Raw genomic sequence first — 17,891 nt, forward strand, 5'->3', positions numbered from 1 at the left:
GGAGGAAGAAATCACCAGTGTGTCTCTCAGCCTCCCTGGGGAGCCGCGCCATTCTTGGCACTGAAAGTCCAGGCCCTCTCACTCACAAGTGTGGGGACTGAGGCTCAGAGGAGGGAAGGCACCCAGGGCTCAGCTGTTTCTTGTATGGAGTTCTTACCACCCTGGGCCAGGCTGGAGAGAAGACTTCCTGCAGTCACAACATGGGTAGTCTTATCACAGAATTCAGAGACCAGGACCCAGGACTTTCCACTTCCAGTCCACAGCCTTTCATTTTAGCCGTGGTTCTAGGCCTAGCTGATTCAGATTCAGTGAGCTGGGGTAGATGGAGCCTGGGTGTCTGTACCTTTTGTAAGTTTCGCAGTAAATTCAGATTATAGCCAGGTTTAGCACTTGCTGTGAGGAATGTACTGCCTCTGTGTAAGCGGCAGTGGAATGTGGGAAGCCAGATTGGATTCTGGAGAATGATGACTTGACCAGAGCAGGAAGAGGGTCATGAACACAGGTGATCAAAGGTGGTCATTTGTTCATGTGGGCCTGACAGGGAGGTGCTGGCAGGTCTAGGTGGGACTTGGAGGCCGCTGGGTACCTAAGCCTCCATTTGCTCCTTGCTGAGCTTCATCCCTGGAAGATCCCAGTAGATCTGTGCGCAGCCAAGTGAGTGGGAAGGCGCTTATACAGCAGGCCCGGGGCCAGCACCACCTGACCATTCCTGCTCACCTGTCAGCACTCTGTTCTCAGATGTTTTCATCTGGTACTATCTAGCTCTCCAGTTTTCCCAAGGGGCAAGACTTGTGTTTTCCTCTGGTTACCCAAGAGGTCCCTGGCACCATTCCTGCAGAGCACAGAGGAGCTCCGTGGATGATTAGTGAAGGAATGAGCTACAGAGGGGCTTGTTGGACAGGAACAGCTGTTATTTGTTGAGGCCCTTTAAGTTGGGGACCTGGAGCCTCCCTGGGCGTGTGCTCCTCTGTCCCCTTGGCCTTCCTGACGGAGGCCAAGCAGCTGTTGGTCTGTTTCCACAGACACTCGGTCAAGGCACTGAGAAGGGAGGATACTCATTAGGTAACCCGGGAGGCTGGAATTTCCATCTGTGCTCTGGCCATTGTCCACACACCCCCTCACCCCGCCATTCTGCAGGAAGAAAACAGTATGATAATCAAGAAATTATTTCTCTTTGGCTCTGACTTGATTTGCCTACAAACATTCATCTTCCTTACTTTGTCTCATTAGTCTAAAGGTAAATTAATTTTTCATTTCTTGAGTACATTAAAGGCAGGGGTCTAGACTAGGGGTTAGGAGCCCTGAATTCCATCCAGCCTTTGATAATAGCTGCTGGTGGGAAGTCCCCTCCCTTCTCTGGTCTTCAGTCTCCACTGCTATAAAAGAAGAGTTAGAATTTATCCTGAGCACTGTTACACATCAGAACTGCCTGGGTGGGCAGATCACCTGAGGTCAGGAGTTTGAGCCAGCCTGGCCAACATGGTGAAACCTCGTCTCTATTAAAAATACAAAAAAATCGCCGGGGCGCGGTGGCTCATGCTTGTAATCCCAGCACTTTGGGAGGTCGAGGCAGGCGGATCACGAGGTCAGGAGATCGAGACCACGGTGAAACCCCGTCTCTACTAAAAATACAAAAAATTAGCTGGGCGTGGTGGCGGGCGCCTGTAGTCCCAGGTACTCGGAGAGGCTGAGGCAGGAGAATGGCATGAACCTGGGAGGCGGAGCTTGCAGTGAGCCGAGATTGCACCACTGCCCTCCAGCCTGGGCGACAGAGCAAGACTCCGTCTCAAAAAAAATAAAAAAAACAAAAAAATCATCCGGGCATGGTGGTGCATACGTGTAATCCTAGCTACTCGGGAGGCTGAGGCAGGACAATCTCTTGAACCCATGAGGCAGAGGTTGCAGTGGGCCCAGATTGCACCACTGCATGCCAGCCTGGGGGACAGAGAGAGACTCTTGTCTCAAGAAAAGAAAAGAAAAGAAAAAAAAAAAAGGCCGGGTGTGGTGGCTCACGCCTGTAATCCCAGCACTTTGGGAGGCTGAGGTGGGTGGATCACCTGAAGGCAGGAGTTTGAGACCAGCCTGACCAACATGGTGAAACCCCATCTCTACTAAAAATACAGAAAATTAGCCGGGTGTGGTGGCGGGCACCTGTAATCCCAGCTACTCGGGAGGCTGAGGCAGGAGAGTCGCTTGAACCTGGGAGGCAGAGGTTGCAGTGAGCTATCGCGCCACTGCACTCCAGCCTGGGCAACAGAGTGAAACTCTGTCTCAAAAAAAAAAAAAAGAAAAAAAGAAAAAAGAACTTCCCTCTCAGCTCGATCCCAAGATTCTGATTTAGTAGGTCTCAGGAGGGGCCTGGGCATCTGTGTACAGGGGGATGGATGGTCTTCCAGCTCCTTCAGCTGAGCCTGGCAAGGTTGGCTGACCTAGTAACTGTGGCTTGCTTGCAGTGATGAGAGATCAGGGAACCTGGCCCTTGCCTGTTCACTAGTCCTGGCCTAGTCTGAAGTCCCATTCCCATTCCTCCCGACTGGGCTTTGGTGGAGAGAAACAGACTGTCATTACTTTATGGACAACAGTAGGGTGGGGATTAAAAAAGCTCTTGCGGGCTGGGCACCGTGGCTCACGCCTGTAATCCCAGCACTTTGGGAGGCCGAGGCAGGCGGATCACGAGGTCAGGAGATTGAGACCATCCTGGCTAACACTGTGAAACCCCGTCTTTACTAAAAATACAAAAAAATTAGGCCGGGCGCGGTGGCTCACGCTTGTAATCCCAGCACTTTGGGAGGCCGAGGCGGGCGGATCACGAGGTCAGGAGATCGAGACCATGGTGAAACCCTGTCTCTACTAAAAATACAAAAAATTAGCCGGGCGTGGTGGCGGGCGCCTGTAGTCCCAGCTACTTGGAGAGGCTGAGGCAGGAGAATGGCGTGAACCCAGGAGGCGGAGCTTGCAGTGAGCCGAGATCGCGCCACTGCACTCCAGCCTGGGCGACAGAGCGAGACTCCGTCTCAAAAAAAAAAAAAAATACAAAAAAATTAGCCGGGCGTGGTGGCAGGCGCCTGTAATCCCAGCTACTTGGGAGTTTGAGGCAGGAGAATGGCGTGAACCCGGGAGGCAGAGCTTGCAGTGAGCCAAGATCACACCACTGCACTCCAGCCTGGGCAACAGAGTGAGACTCTGTCTCAAAAAAAAAAAAAAAGCTCTTGAAGCTTGGCGTGGTGGTTCACGCCTGTAATCCCAGTACTTTGGGAGGCTGAGGTGGGTGGATCACCTGAGGTCAGGAGTTCGAGACCAGCCATGGCCAACATGGCAAAACCCCATGTCTACTAAAAATACAAAAATTAGCTGGGCATGGTGACAGCTGCATGTAATCCCAACTACTTGGGAGTCTGAGGCAGGAGAATCGCTTGAACCTGAGAGGCGGAGGTTACAGTGAGCTGAGATGCACCATTGCACTCCAGCCTGGGCAACAATAAGAGTGAAATTCATCTCAAAAAAAAAAAAAAAAAAGTTCTTTCCAGATTTTCTATTTCAAAGCTTCAGCTGAGTGGCTGACATTTTGTTTGTTTGTTTTGTTTGTTTGTTTTTACAACTGAACCCTATCGTTTTTGTGACCTAGAAGGAGATCACCAGCCTCAGAGAGATTGAGGAGAAATTATTATTATTTTTTAATAGAGAGAGAGCCTTGCTATATTGCCCAGGCTGGCCTCGAACTCCTGGTCTCAAGCAATCCTCCTGCCTCAGCCTCCCAAAGCACTGGGATTACAGGCGTGAGCACCGTGCGTGGCCTAGAAATGATTGTTAAATAGTTGAATAATGTAGCTGGGTCTCTCCATTTGGATGATGACTCCATGGTGGATAGTTTCCTCTGTCCACCTCTGGCTTTCCGGGGTGAGAATGAGCAGTGGCAGATTTCAATTTCTAGGTTGGTCCCCTGCTGCCCCAAGCCAGGCACCAACTCAGCCACATCCAAGCAGCTGCCTCCCCTGTCATTTGGTGTGTCCTCACAGGAGGCAAACTCATTTCAGTGTAAGCTCAAGCAAAGTGTAATTAGGACAGTAAATCTGCTGCTTAACAGCAACAAAAAAAGTCCTATGGCAGATTTTACAGTCCTGGAGAAGTGATTTGAGGCTGAAGGAAGGGTGGGAGAGACCTGGCCTTTGATTTAATTGCTTCTAGCCTGGGAACAAAGTCCAAGACATGGTAACCTCATTTACTCCAGAAAATGCACCATGACTCTAAAAGTTTATGGTGTCATAGTCTGAGGTTGGAGGAATAGGGACATGATTTCATGAAAGTCTTTTTTTTTTTCCTTTCTATGCCTTGCAATGGAACTGTAAATCCTACTTTTCACCCTGTATCACTATCCTCACTTCCATTTTTGGGACATTTGCCATTTATCAAGCAACATACCATGGACTGCAGATACATTTTCTTTTTCTTTTTTTTTCCTCTGAGACGGAGTCTCGCTCTGTCACCCAGGCTGGAGTGCAGGGGCGCAATCTCCGCTCACTGCAACCGCCGCCTCCTGGGTTCAAGCGATTCTCCTGCCTCAGCCTCCCAAGTAGCTGGGACTGCAGGCGCCTGCCACCAGGCCTGGCTAATTTTTTGTATTTTTAGTAGAGACGGGGTTTTACTGTGTTAGCCAGGATGGTCTCGACCTCCTGACCTGCCTGCCTCGGCCTCCCAAAGTGCTGGGATTACAGGCGTGAGCCACTACGCCCACCCAAGGCAGTCTTATGATCCTAAACCTCATTTTATGGATGAGAAAACTGAGGTTCAGGGAGGCAAGCGGCTTGCCCGGGGTTGCAGCACATGTGAGTGGAGGAGCTGGGTGTGAAGAAGCCGTGCCCCAACCTTTGTGCCGTGCTGCCGCTGCTTGGTCTGAGGAAGCCACAAACCACGCCAGCTCAAAGTCACACCACCAGCATCGCCCAGCTTCCTGGCCTTTCCCTCACATTCCTTCTTGGCAAGAGTGGTACTTTTCTAAACCTCGGGCTTAGTGGCTGCCGAGCCACTGCTTGCGGCTCAGTTCCCCATCTGGGCCAAGAGGATTGTGCGTCTCCATCTATACCAGCCACCCAGGCAGTTCTAGTGCTGGCGTTCAAGGGGAAGTGATCCATGGGATCTTCTGTGGGGAGGAGGCCTTGGGGCGAAAGAGGGTCCAGGCACCTGGACTCCATTTGTGGTCTCTCCTACAACTTCCGCGGATGGCTGCAGGCAGGCCATTTCTTCCCTTTGAGCCTCAGTCTCCTAGACTAGAAAGTAAAGGCCAGGGGGACCTGTGGGCATCTGAAGAGTGCTGTGGGTCCACCGCAGAGAGACAGGTGTCTCCTTCCTCTAGGAAGTTGGCCTCCAAGGGGATCCTGCCTCATCCAGGAAGCATGCTGCCTAACAGCACCTGACCTTGCCCTGCCTGTTCAGCTTTTAATTGCTGAATTTATACTATTCGTTTGCCTTTTTTTTTGAGAAGGAATCTGGCTCTGTCACCCAGGCTGGAGTGCAGTGGCAGGATCTCAGCTTACTGCTACCTCCACCTTCCAGGTTCAAGCGATCCTCCTGCCACAGCCTTCTGAGTAAGTGGAATTCTAGGTGCACACCACCACGCCCAGCTAATTTTTGTATTTTTAGTAGAGATGGGCTTTCACCATGTTGGCCAGGCTGGTCTCAAACTCCTGACCTCAGGTGATCCACCCACCTTGGCCTCCCAAAGTGCTGGGATTACAGGTGTGAGCCACCACTCCCGGCCACATTTGCCTTCTTTGTGTTTTTAAAATACTGGAGGCCTTTCCTGGAGGGTTTCTCCTCTCCAGATGGCCCCAGAGCACCCCAAGCTCAGGGCATGTCCCTCCCCAGCCAAGCTGTCTCCCTTTACTTCCTTTGCCTCCTCTCTCCCAATTATTTTGGCCCAAACTGATCAGGCCCACTGGCCTCTCCCAGGCAGGTCCTTCTGGCACTCCTCTGGTGAACCGCCCCCACCGGCCACGCTTGCCCTGCTCTCCAGTGATTCTGTGGCTCCTGGCTCCGTAGTCTCACGGACAGCTCTCTTTCCTGGGAAGATGTTTCTGGTGGGCCTGACGGGGGGCATTGCCTCAGGCAAGAGCTCAGTGATCCAGGTGTTCCAGCAGCTGGGCTGTGCGGTGATTGACGTGGACGTGATGGCCCGGCACGGTGAGTTGGAGGGGCAGGTTGGGGGGCCGTGCACAGCAGCTCCCCGTGCTTCCGGCCTTCTGCCATGCCTCCTTTTTTTTATAAGTCTCAGAGGAGGGGAAGGCTCCTGTCGACCCTGGTCTGACTTCTGTCTCTGCCCCATGCTTGCCTTCTCTGCTCTTCTATTTTCTCTTTTTAGAAACCCCCCAGCTGTACCCCATTACCAGCACAAGGGATCCTGTACACTCTGCTCTTTTCCTTCACTGCTTTCTCCACCCTCATTTTGCTTTTGCCCCACCTGAAAGAAGCACCCGAGTTCCCCATCATTTTGCCCCTGGTCACTGAAGTCCTCTGGCTGGCCCTGAGGCTTCAGGGAGTGACCCAGCTTCTTCCTCCTGCCACAGTCGTGCAGCCAGGATACCCTGCCCACCGGCGCATCGTAGAGGTCTTCGGCACTGAGGTCTTGCTGGAGAACGGCGACATAAATCGCAAGGTCCTGGGGGACCTGATCTTTAACCAGCCTGACCGGCGGCAGCTGCTCAACGCCATCACCCACCCCGAGATCCGCAAGGAGATGATGAAGGAGACATTCAAGTACTTCCTCCGGGGTAAGTGCCGGGGCCTGGGGCAGGGTTGGGGGCAACACCCTCTCCTTCCAGGGCCAGGGCCCTTCTCCTCTGCAGAAAGTATGGCCAGGGTAGGGGAGCTGGTTATCCCAACTGATGAGTTCATACTGCTTATTGGCATCCCCTCCACGCAGAGCCCCGTACCAGCCCCAGAGGAAGGAAGCACATTTCCTCAGCTCTTAAGGAGGCTGACAGTTTAATGAGAAGAGACACATGAGGCTTTCGAGCCATGAGCCCAGAAAGTAAGTTTGTTTTTCTAGTAGGGATGGGAGTAATAAGAGCTGGTGAATAATGGAGCCATAGATCTGAGTTCAAATCCCAACCCTGACTTTCTAGCTGTGTGACCTCATTGAGTGATCTAGCCCTCAGCTCATTTCTTCATCTGTGCAGCGGGGATAATAATCCAACATGAGGCTGGGCACAGTGGCTCATGCCTGTAATCCCAGCACTTTGGGAGGCCGAGGCAGGCAGATCACTTGAGGTCAGGAGTTCGAGACCAGCCTGGCCAACATGGTGAAACCCTGTCCCTACTAAAAATACAAAAGTTAGCTGGGCATGGTGGTGTGCACCTGTAAGCCCAGCTACTCAGGAGGCTGAGGCAGGAGAATCGCTTTAACCTGGGAGGTGGAGGTTGCAGTGAACTGAGATTGCACCCTGTACTCAGACTGTCTGGGCAAGACTCCGTCTCAAAAAAAAGAAAAAATCCAACGTGAGCATGTTAGGAAGACTGAGAGTCCAGGTCAGTGACTGTCAGTTAATCACACATGTAAACTGCAGTCAATCACACATGTAAACTGCAGTCAGGGGCAGGTTTGGTTCTGGCTGAGCCATCTGGGAAAGCAAGTTTGTAGACTGGAAATTGGGAAGGGACCAAGATGGCCAGGGTGGGTAGGGGAAGGGTGCTAAGTGGGGACTATCCTCTGCAGCTTGGGCTTCATGGAGAGTTAGGTGCAGGTGCGGGGACAGCCAGGCAGTGCCCAGATGGAAAAGAGGGGAGTATTTGAAAAGCAGGGGCCTGGGGCCAGTTGGCAAGAACCTTCTTCCAAGCTATATGCCATGGTTCAAGCCCTGTTCTTTTTTATTTCATTTTATTTTATTTTATTTTATTTTATTTTTAGAGATGGGGTCTCACTGTGCTGGCCAAAGTGATCTCAAACTCCTGGCCTCAAGCAATCCTCCCACCTTGTCCTCCCAAAGTGCTGGGATTACAGGCATGAGTCACCACACCTGGCCTAAGCCATGTTCTTCAGGACAGCATTGCACAGAGGTGGCCTGATGCTTACTTTCCAGGATGGGGTCAGTCACCAGAAGTGGGAGGGAGAACAGAGGGCGGTGGCTTGGGATCTGGCAAGAGGCTGGCCTAGGGCTGTTGGAGATTTGCATGCCAGCCTTTGGCACATGTGGCCTCCAGCCTGGGCCTCCGAGTTGAAGGCCTGGCTGCCTATCACCCCACTCTCAGTCACTACACTGAGACTCTCCTTCCACGAGGGTATAGAGGAGCCTTTTTTCTTTTTTGAGATGGAGACTCGCTCTGTCACCCAGGCTGGAGTGCAGTGGGGTGATCTCGGCTCTGCAACCTCCCTTCCCGGGTTCAAGTGATTGTTCTGCCCTCAGCCTCCCGAGTAGCTGGGACTACAGGCACATGCCACCAAACCTGGCTAACTTTTGTATTTTTAGTAGAGATGGGGTTTCACTATATTGGCCAGGCTGGTCTTGAACTCCTGACCTCATGATCTGCCTGCCTCGCCCTCCCAAAGTGCTGGGAATACAAGCGTGAACCACTGTGCCTGGCTGGGGGAGCCTTTTACACTATGACCATGGCCAAGCCCCTTATTCTGTCATGCCTTGAGTGAGCAACCTCCCCCCACCCTCATCCCCCTCTGGCCAATACCTCCCTCCAAAAGAGGGATGACTCGACAGACATCTATGATGCTGACCCCAACCCCCTTCCGGCCAGGCTGGAGCTGGCTCCTGCATCTTCCCTGCTGAACCAGCGTGTGCACTCCATCTCAGCACCACGCCGCAGGCCTCCTCCCTGCCTCCCTCAAGAAGAGTCCTCCCTCTGGACTCTTTGTGCTGCCTCCTATGTTGTGCCAGTGTCCTTCCCGTCCCCCACCCAGAGTGAAGTCATCTGCCTTTCATTCCTGTCCTTTCTGCATTCTCTCCCAGGCCAGTTACCGGTGCATCTGCAGGGCTTTGAGGCGGCAATGGCTCTCCCCTTCTGAAATTAAACATCGGATAATGTCACCGGTTCCAAAGCTCTTTCACTGTGTCATCCACCCAGCCTCCTGCTTCCCCAGCCACCACCACTTAAATAAAAGCCAGAAAGCCCTTTTGAGCTCAGTAAGGTGAAAAATGGGGACGACAGCTGTGGCTTCCACAGTCCCAGTTTTTCCCTGATGAGTATAACAAATACAACTGTCAAAGTTGGTATAATCAAACGTCAGATAAGATCACCAGCTGTTGGGGACTTCTCTGTGTAGGCAGACGGATGTCTTAATAGAGTCAGGATGGTTTGCAGAGCTTATCAGGCAGGAGGGATGTGACAGCTGAATAGCCCTTTGCTGGTGAACCAAAGAGCTGACCATGTACTCCCCAGAGGGGCCGGAGAAAGGACAGCAAGGGGAGAGGAAGTGATGGAAGCTGAACAGGAAAGGGAGATAAGAGGCCTGGAGAGGATCTGGTCTTGGCTTCTGCTCCAAGTTAGGGGAGCGTACCACACTGCTGGCCTCCCCCTGCAACAGTAACTATCATTTTGGGGCACCTAGCGAGGGACTGGTGAAGGGTACTGCATGGTTCACATATATTCAAGGCTCATTTCGTCTTTACCATCATCCTGTGAAGTAAGTATTCTTTTTACTCATTTACACAGATGAGGTTTACACGAAAGGGGGCCCAAGGTCACATGGTGGGGAAGCGGGGGGCTACCAACCAAGGTGTGTCATCAGAGCCCATGGTTTTAACCCCCTTGTTCAACTGTGGGCTTCCCTTGGGCTTACTGAGCAGCAAGTCTTGGGGAACAGGAAACCAAGCAACTGAGATTGCCACCCCCCACCCCCATTGTCCCTGTATCACTTTGAGTGCAAGTTTCCCGTGACACCCCTGGAATTGGTGTGATGTGTGTCTGGTTCTGTGCTTGGAAGTGTTTGGAGTGGGATGCTCCAGGGGTGCAGTCTCCTGCCCCAGCCAGGCCAGGGGTCTCTGGACAGAGAAGCATTTCCCTGTCCCTTACCCTTCTTGCTCTCCTGGAGCCCTCCCAGCTTTGTACACATGCACGGGGGTCACTGACCTAAAAAGAACGAGGAGCGTGTAGCCCACAGCAGCCTACGGATGTGCTCACTCACAGTGGATGGGGGTGCTGCCCTTGACTGGCCTTGGCTTGTAGTGGGAGGTCCAGCCAGTGCCTTTTACACTGCAGGAGTGTAATACAGTATTAGTCATAACTGCCCCCTCTGCCTCCAGATCCAGGCCTTACCCTGGCTGTAGGTCTGCCTCTGATGGGAGAAGCAGCTTCTTTCTAATGCTGCCGCCCCCATGTGAGCCTCTCATGGAGAGTTGGTAGAGACAGCCCATCTTGGCTCTTGTCAGCAGGGCTGGGCCTGCACCTGGCTCTTTGGGGAGAACCTATCTTTTGGGTGTTTTGTTTGTTTGTTTGTTTTTTCTGAGAAATAACAACTTGAGATTTAAGATCAAGGTAAACTAAACCCTTAGTGCATGCCCTGATCACCACCTTGCCTCACACAGCCTGAGGCCTCTGCTTCAGCCCGCACAGTAGAGCCTCCCTCTCCTTGTGCTGTGGTGGTCCTCATTCGTGGAATCCTCACCTTCACCTTCTCATTTTCAAGTATCAAAAGACCTGTCCCCCACTTTTCAAGGCCAGCACAAGTGCCAGCCCTTCTACAAGGTCTTCCCTGACCAGCTATCCAGAAATGATTTTCTGCAGCCTTCTGCTCTGCACAGCATTGGAACCAGCCAGTGTGCAGGGTATGTGTGTCCTTGGAAGGCCTGCCCCTCTGCTGGGCGCTCTGGACGGTAGGGCCCAGCGTATCATCAGTCCTCAGTGTGTGCTTGCAGAATTGAACTTGGGGGATTTCCAACCTCTCCCCAGGATACCGCTACGTGATTCTGGATATCCCCCTGCTGTTTGAGACCAAGAAGTTGCTCAAGTACATGAAGCACACCGTGGTAGTATACTGGTGAGTGTGTAGCATGCCCTGGCTGGAAGGGAGGACCACGGGGGTATCTGGGAAACAGCCCACATCATTTTGCACTTTGCCCTTTCCCCATGGGGCGGCCAAGAGGCATGGGGGTTTGGGCAGCAGTGCCCAGGATCTGTAGAAACCAACCTTTGTGCCTGATGCGGATAGTCCTGGGGGCAGGTGTGGGAAGGGACGGCTCGCGGGCTTCTCTAGTGTTTGGGGAGCGCTCTCCCTGCTGACCATTGCAGGCACTTCAGCCCAGATGCCTGGCCTCGCCCTGGGCCACTGCTACCCAGTGGCTCCTTCTTCCTCCTGTAGCACCTTTATTACTTTGCACAGTTTACCTCTCAGTGGGAGGTGGTCAGGACAAGTGTTGATATTCCTGAGTTACTGAAGATAAAATTAAAGAGGGGGCAGTTACAGAATGTGTCCAGGGTCACCCTTTGGCAACACCTGTTATGAATAGAAGGTTTTGTGGAAGGGACTGTCACAGCCCAGCTAAGGAAGGCACTTTGTTCTCAGAATTCCCCAGGACATGGAGCCAACCAGAATCCAGGTTTGACAAACAGAGGAGGATCAACCTGTGGGGAAAATGAGTCCCTGTCCCAGTGGGGTGAGAGTAGATGAGTCCGCAGGGTATCTCTGCCACCCAGAAGCTTCCCAGATGCCACCCATAAGTACAGCAGACACATAGATGGGCACTTGGCTCTGCTGGTATTTTGGGCATAGGTTGGCTCTCAAGAGCCTAAGGCCTTGGAGGCTCCCAGCACGCTGGAGGCGGAGCCTGGAGTGCTCAGGGCCCTGAAAATCCCCCTGCCTTTCCCAGTGGGTCCCCATGGGCTGTCGTTGAAAGCCCAGTCTGAATCCCTTGAGCCCAGTGCAGGGACGCAGGCATCCTCTCAGCTCCCCCACTGGGCCATGCTGCCTTATGTGAGTAAACCTACAGCCTCTTTGGGTTCTTCATTCCCTGTTTGTGAGGCTGTCAACTAAGGTCAGGCAGACCCCACGAAGACCTGGAATTATCTTTGCCTTAGTAGCACGACTGGAACTTTGTACTTAGGGATAAAAACATTTTTTTTTAAAAGGATCTTAGAGGCCGGGTGCAGTGGCTCACGCCTCTAATCCCAGCACTTTGGGAGGCCGAAGTGGGTGGATTACCTGAGGTCAGGAGTTCGAGACCAGCCTGGCCAACATGGTGAAACCTCATCTCTACTAAAAATACAAAAACTAGCAGGGCATTGTGGTGGGCACCTGTAATCTCAGCCACTTGGGAGGCTGAGGCCAGGGAATCGCTTGAACCCAGGAGTTGGAGGTTGCAGTGAGCAGAGATTGCACCATTGCACTCCAGCCTGGGCAACAAGAATGAAACTCCGTCTCAAAAAATAAAAGGCCGGGTGTGGTGGCTCATGACTGTAATCCCAGCACTTTGGGAGGCCGAGGTGGGCAGATCACGGGGTCAGAAGATCGCGACCATCCCGGCTAACACAGTTAAACCCCATCTCTACTAAAAATACAAAAAAAATTAGCTGGGCATGGTGGCGGGCGCCTGTAGTCCCAGCTACTCCGGAGGCTGAGACAGGAGAATAGCGTGAACCTGGGAGGCAGAGCTTTCAGTGAGCTGAGATCGCACCACTGCACTCCAGCCTGGGCGACAGAGCGAGACTCCGTCTCAAAAAAAAAAAAGTATCTTAGAGTGTAGATGAGAAGACAGAGCAGGGGCCAACACCTGCATGTGCAGTCGCCAGATGACCCCACGCCCACCTCTGGACATTTGTCCTTCCTGTGCTTTGCTTTTTTTTTTTTTTTTTTTTTAATTGAGATGGAGTCTCACTCTGTCACCCAGGCTGGAGTAGAGTGGCACAGTCTCAGCTCACTGCAACCTCTGCCTCCCAGGTTCAAGTGATTCTCCTGCCTCAGCCTCCTGATTAGCTGGGATTACAGGCGCACGCCACCATGCCCAGCTAAGTTTTGTATTTTTAGTAGAGATGGGGTTTCACCATGTTGGTCAGGCTGGTCTCAAACTCCTGATCGTGATCTGCCTGCCTTGGCCTCCCAAAGTGCTGGGATTACAGGCATGAGCCACCGTGCCCAGCCCTTCCTGTGCTTTTCTTTGAGGTTGGTCTGTTTGCCGAGAGCAGAGGTGGCCATGGGTTTTGGTGGGTGAGTGGGGCTTTGTTGATCGTGTGTGCTCTCCAGGAGACCTTCAACCCCACTCACCGGCCAGAGGAGCCTTTGCCAGAGTCCTGGGTGCCACTCATGCCCTGCTTTCAGTGGATGTGGGTGTATAACTCTTGAGAGATGCCAGAGAGGTGGTGATGCTTTTCACCAAAGGGATCTAGGCTTTACAAAAATAAGGACTCCCTTGTGGATTTCTTTAACTGAAAGACTACCCCTGGTGCATTTGAAATTACTTAGGACATCTCCTGAAGTGTGATTATACCAAAACATGATTTCATGCTGGTTTTTTTTTTTTGAGACAGAGTGTCACTTTGTCACTCAGGCTAGAGTGCAGTGGCACAATCACAGCTTACTACAGCCTCAACCTCCTGGGCTCAAGCAGTCTTCCCACCTCAGCCTCTTGAGTAGCTGGGATTGCAGTCATGCAGCATCACATCTGACTCATTTTTTTATTTTTTGTAGAGATTGGGTCTTGCTGTGTGGCCCAGGCTGGTCTCAAGCTCCTGGGCTCAGTGATCCTCCTCCTTGGCCTCCCAAAGTGCTGGGATTATAGGCATGAGCCACTATGCCCAGCCAATTTCATGTTTCTGAAAAATTTGTTGATTGTGGAATAAGTGGGTAAAAATCCTGTTACCACAAATTGTACCAAGTCTTAGATTAACTAGAATCGGACCATTTCTGAGCCCCAGGAAGGGCTGTCGGAGGTGCTGCCCCACATCCAGGAGGCTCTGTGGTCTGGGCCACAGCTTCAGGAGGATGTGCACCTACTGGGAGCCCCAGTCCATCTCCATTCTCACCCTCGATTCTCCCGCCCACAGATATGTGGTCTCCCTGATGAAGGCTGGATTTAGTCCTTGTTCTCAGCCAGGTGGGTATTGGCCCCACAATGGCCACAGTACACTGACCCCATAACAGAGGAAATCTATAGCTTGTGTAATTCATTTTCATGGCAAGTGGCTGCACTTGTTTTTGGCCTCACTTGGTCTGCTTCCCAGAATCACTAAGAGGGGACCAAACTGCCGAGGTGGGAGGATCACTTGAGCCCAGGAGTTTGAGACCAGTGTAGGCAACACAGCAAGACCTCGTCTTTATATTTATTAAAAAAAAAAAAAAAAAAAAAGCCGGGCGCGGTGGCTCACGCCTGTAATCCCAGCACTTTGGGAGGCCAAGCCGGGCGGATCACAGGTCAGGAGATCGAGACTATCCTGGCTAACACGGTGAAACCCCATCTCTACTAAAAATACAAAAAATTAGCCAGGTGTGGTGGCAGGCGCCTGTAGTCCCAGTTACTCGGGAGGCTGAAGCAGGAGAACGGCGTGAACCTGGGAGGCGGAGGTTGTAGTGAGCCGAGATCGCACCATTGCGCTCCAGCCTGGATGAAAGAGCAAGACTCCATCTCAAAAAAGAAAAAAAAAAAAAAGGCCAGGCATGGTGGCTTATGCCTGTAATCCCAGCACTTTGGGAGGCCAAGGCGGGTGGATCACCTGAGGTCAGGAGTTCAAGACCAGCCTGGCCAACATGGTGAAATCCCATCTCTACTAAAAATACAAAAATTAGCTGGGCATGGTGTTGCACGCCTGTAATCCCAGCTACTCGGGAGGCTGAGGCAGGAAGACCTCTTGATCCCAGGAGGCAGAGGCTACAGTGAGCAGAGATTGTGCCACTGCACTCCAGCCTGGGTGAGCGAGACTCCGTATCAAAAAAAAAAAAAAATACAAAAATTAGCTGTGCATGGTGGCGCATGCTGGTAATCCCAGCTACTCAGGAGGCTGAGGCAGGAGAATCATTTGAACCCGGAGGGTAGAGTTTGCAGTGAGCCAAGATCACGCCACTGCACTCCAGCCTGGGCAACAGAGTGAGACTGTCTCAGGAAAAAAAAAAAAAAAGGAGGAACCAAAATGTAGTGATCAAACCCTTCCATTTTATAACTGGGAAAACTCGGGCCTAGTGACAAGGCAGAAAGACCCCAAATGGTAGAAAACAGCTGCTGCAACCCCTTCTGCGCTTGTCCTCATTGAGGGGCTGAAGTAGCTCTTAGAGCTCGAGGGGTGTTAGAGGTAACTCCGCTCCAGAGGACTGACTGTAGCCCCAGGCAAGAGAGGGAGTTTCCTGAGGAAGGACCCAGATGGTGACCTCAGGGTAGGTGAAGGAGGTATTCTTTGAATTTCTCTTGGAGTTGGGAGACTTGGTATTGTCTGACCTAATCTGCAGTGCTGAATCCTGTCCCACAACTAAGGGGGACCAATTCTCATGTCCTTGATCCTCTTTGAAGCACCTTGGGTTTGTCTGTCCCACATCATCAGTGGCATTAAGCACAACAGATACCATCTCAGCACAATCCTTTTACTCTAAATGTTCAGGGGAGGGGTGTAGCAGCAAGGAGAGGGGTCTTTCTGATGGCCCAAGGAGATATTTTCGATACTGAAGGCCCAGGCCCTCAGGGGAACTGCAGGAAGCATCTAGCTCATAGGCATAGGCCTTTCAGTAAAGGTCACCCATCCAGGGATCCAGGATGTAGCTGGTTCCAGGTGATGAAATCTTCCCACCTTATGACTGGGGAATCTCAGGTCTAGTAGCAAAGCAAAGAGACCCCAGATGGCAAAAAAACAAAAAAACAAACAAAACTGTGGCCAAAGTTCCCCCCTTGTTTGTATTAAGGGGCTTCGGTAGCGCATAGAGCTACCGTCCTCACAGTGAGTGGAATGGGGTGGGAGGCAGCCAGTGAACTTCCAGGCCTCCCTCCCTGGCTGTGGGACCCCGAGTAGCCCAGAGCAGGGTAGGATTGGAGGGCAAATCCAGTCTTCATGCTCTCTGTTTCAGGCTGGGCCTGGCAGGGCTGCCTATCCCTGTAACTTGGGGTGAGAGGGAGGCAGGACCTACAGTGCCCTTTTGCCCTGTCCTTAGTGACCGGGACACACAGCTGGCCCGGTTGATGCGGCGGAACAGCCTGAACCGCAAGGACGCAGAGGCCCGCATCAATGCCCAGCTGCCCCTGACAGACAAGGCCCGCATGGCCCGCCATGTCCTAGACAACTCGGGCGAGTGGAGCGTCACCAAACGCCAGGTCATCCTTTTGCACGCCGAGCTGGAGCGCTCCCTGGAGTACCTGCCGCTGAGGCTTGGTGTCCTCACAGGGCTCGCTGCCATTGCCAGCCTCCTCTACCTGCTCACCCGCTACCTTCTGCCTTACGCCTAGTGGGGCACTCAAGGCAGGGAGCCCCAGGCCTCCATCTATCTCCTTGGAGGCTGAAGCCAGGTAACACATCCTGTTTCCTCCCAGCCCCCTCCACACACACACGCACCCACACACACACACACAAACACGGACTCTCCGAATCGGGGCTGGGCCTCTGTGCCAGGCCATCCCTTCTTTGGAGCGTATCCTATTTGAAGTCAAGAAACAGCCTGCTGTCCTTCCCACCTTCCCCAAGCAGCACCTACAGAACAGCAACCCTAATGGTATGTGAAAACAACAGAGACTGCTATACATTCCTGTGGGCGGGGGTAGGGAATACTGGCTCTGTGGCCCTCCTCAGAGCTGGGAGGCCAAGGGTTCACTGGGCTTGAACCGTCTCTAAGCACCTACCCCATTATGGCCTAAACCTCCTCAGTGGACCAAGGGAAATCATGATGGACCAAGGGTTTCCATGTTCAAACAGAGTCAACAAGGCCCTCCCCTAGGTTGAGCTCCTGGCCAGCATGCAGCAAGGATTCTCTCTTGGGTAACGCTGTAGCCAGGCAGGGTCAGCCTCTTCTGGGAGACCCCTCTCCCCACGTAGGGTTTGTGCAGTGCTCTCATGTCCTGCTTATTGCCTCCCACCCCTACTCCTCCCCTGGACCTCTTGGTATTCCATGTACACCATGCTTGTTGTTTCTTGCCTCTGTGCCTTCAACCTGCTGCTCCTGGCCTGGGATCCTGGGATACCTTTTATTTTCTTTATTTCTTCTTCTTTTTTTTTTTTTTTTTTTTTAACCTACAACTAGCTCTCAGTTCAGGCACTGTCTAAAGCCCCAGGCTGGGTTAGGTGGTCTAGGATACCAACTCCCCCTCAATGTTTCACCTTAATCCAACAGTACAGTAATTAGCTGAAACTTGCCTGGTTTTTCCTACTAGACTGTAAGCCCTCTGGGGACAGGGACAGTGTTTTATTCATCTCTGTGTTCTTAGTGCAGAGCCTGGTCTGCTGTTGGTGTTTAATAAAGTGTGTTCATCTGAAATGCCCCAGACCAACCAAGATTCCCAGACTTAGCTTCTTCCCACACTGGGCTGTAATCCTCCCGGAGCCCAGGGGGAGGTGAGGGCCCCAGAAGGTACACTTGCCATCAGGCTTCTCCCTGGGTCCCAGAAGGACTGCAGCCAGGCCCAAGGCACCTTTGTGGGAGGTGGGTAGAGGGCTGAGGCAGCGTCACACCTTCCTGCCCCGCCTCCCCTTCTGCCTTCCCCAACCCAATTAGAGCAGCGCAGACATAAGCCTTCCCTGCCAGGGCCTGCAGACCTGCTAATGTGTTGATCCTGCAGCTAGAAGCCTATTAAGGCTAGAAATGAGTGTGACAGATGCAAATGCTGTGGTGGCCATACTTAGTTCCCCCTTTCCCAGAGCCGCTTGTGCTGAGTCTAGCTCATTAACTTGCTGCAAACCCCTAAGGGGCAAAGAAGGGCCGGGTAAGGCAGTGGTGGGCTGCCGGGTGGGTGGCCAGGCAGGATGAGGGTGGCAGGAGCCTGCCGCTTCCT

The 17,891-nt window shown here is 52.6% G+C and overlaps 1 protein-coding gene across 6 annotated transcripts in view; it reads left to right on the plus strand.

The window, feature by feature from the left end:
* The window catches only part of DCAKD (dephospho-CoA kinase domain containing), a 29,634-nt gene extending 12,244 nt beyond the window's left edge, over window positions 1-17,390 (plus strand). For 3 of the 6 annotated variants that reach the window (XM_030800335.1, XM_030800338.1, XM_030800337.1), the window contains 4 exons: window positions 5,947-6,177; window positions 6,561-6,764; window positions 10,891-10,978; window positions 16,064-17,390. In XM_030800335.1, coding sequence (XP_030656195.1) covers window positions 6,066-6,177; window positions 6,561-6,764; window positions 10,891-10,978; window positions 16,064-16,355 — 696 coding nt within the window. In that variant the 5' untranslated portion in view covers window positions 5,947-6,065 and the 3' untranslated portion in view covers window positions 16,356-17,390. Of the gene's footprint in view, window positions 1-5,549; window positions 5,583-5,946; window positions 6,178-6,560; window positions 6,765-10,890; window positions 10,979-16,063 lie in introns of those variants that run through there. The other 3 variants (XM_030800336.1, XM_003270728.4, XM_012497659.2) reach the window with 2 other exon arrangements.
* Window positions 17,391-17,891: the final 501 nt, after the last annotated feature.

The sequence above is a fragment of the Nomascus leucogenys genome, chromosome 19, assembly GCF_006542625.1.
Source record: "Nomascus leucogenys isolate Asia chromosome 19, Asia_NLE_v1, whole genome shotgun sequence".
NCBI classification, from domain to species: Eukaryota; Metazoa; Chordata; class Mammalia; order Primates; family Hylobatidae; genus Nomascus; species Nomascus leucogenys.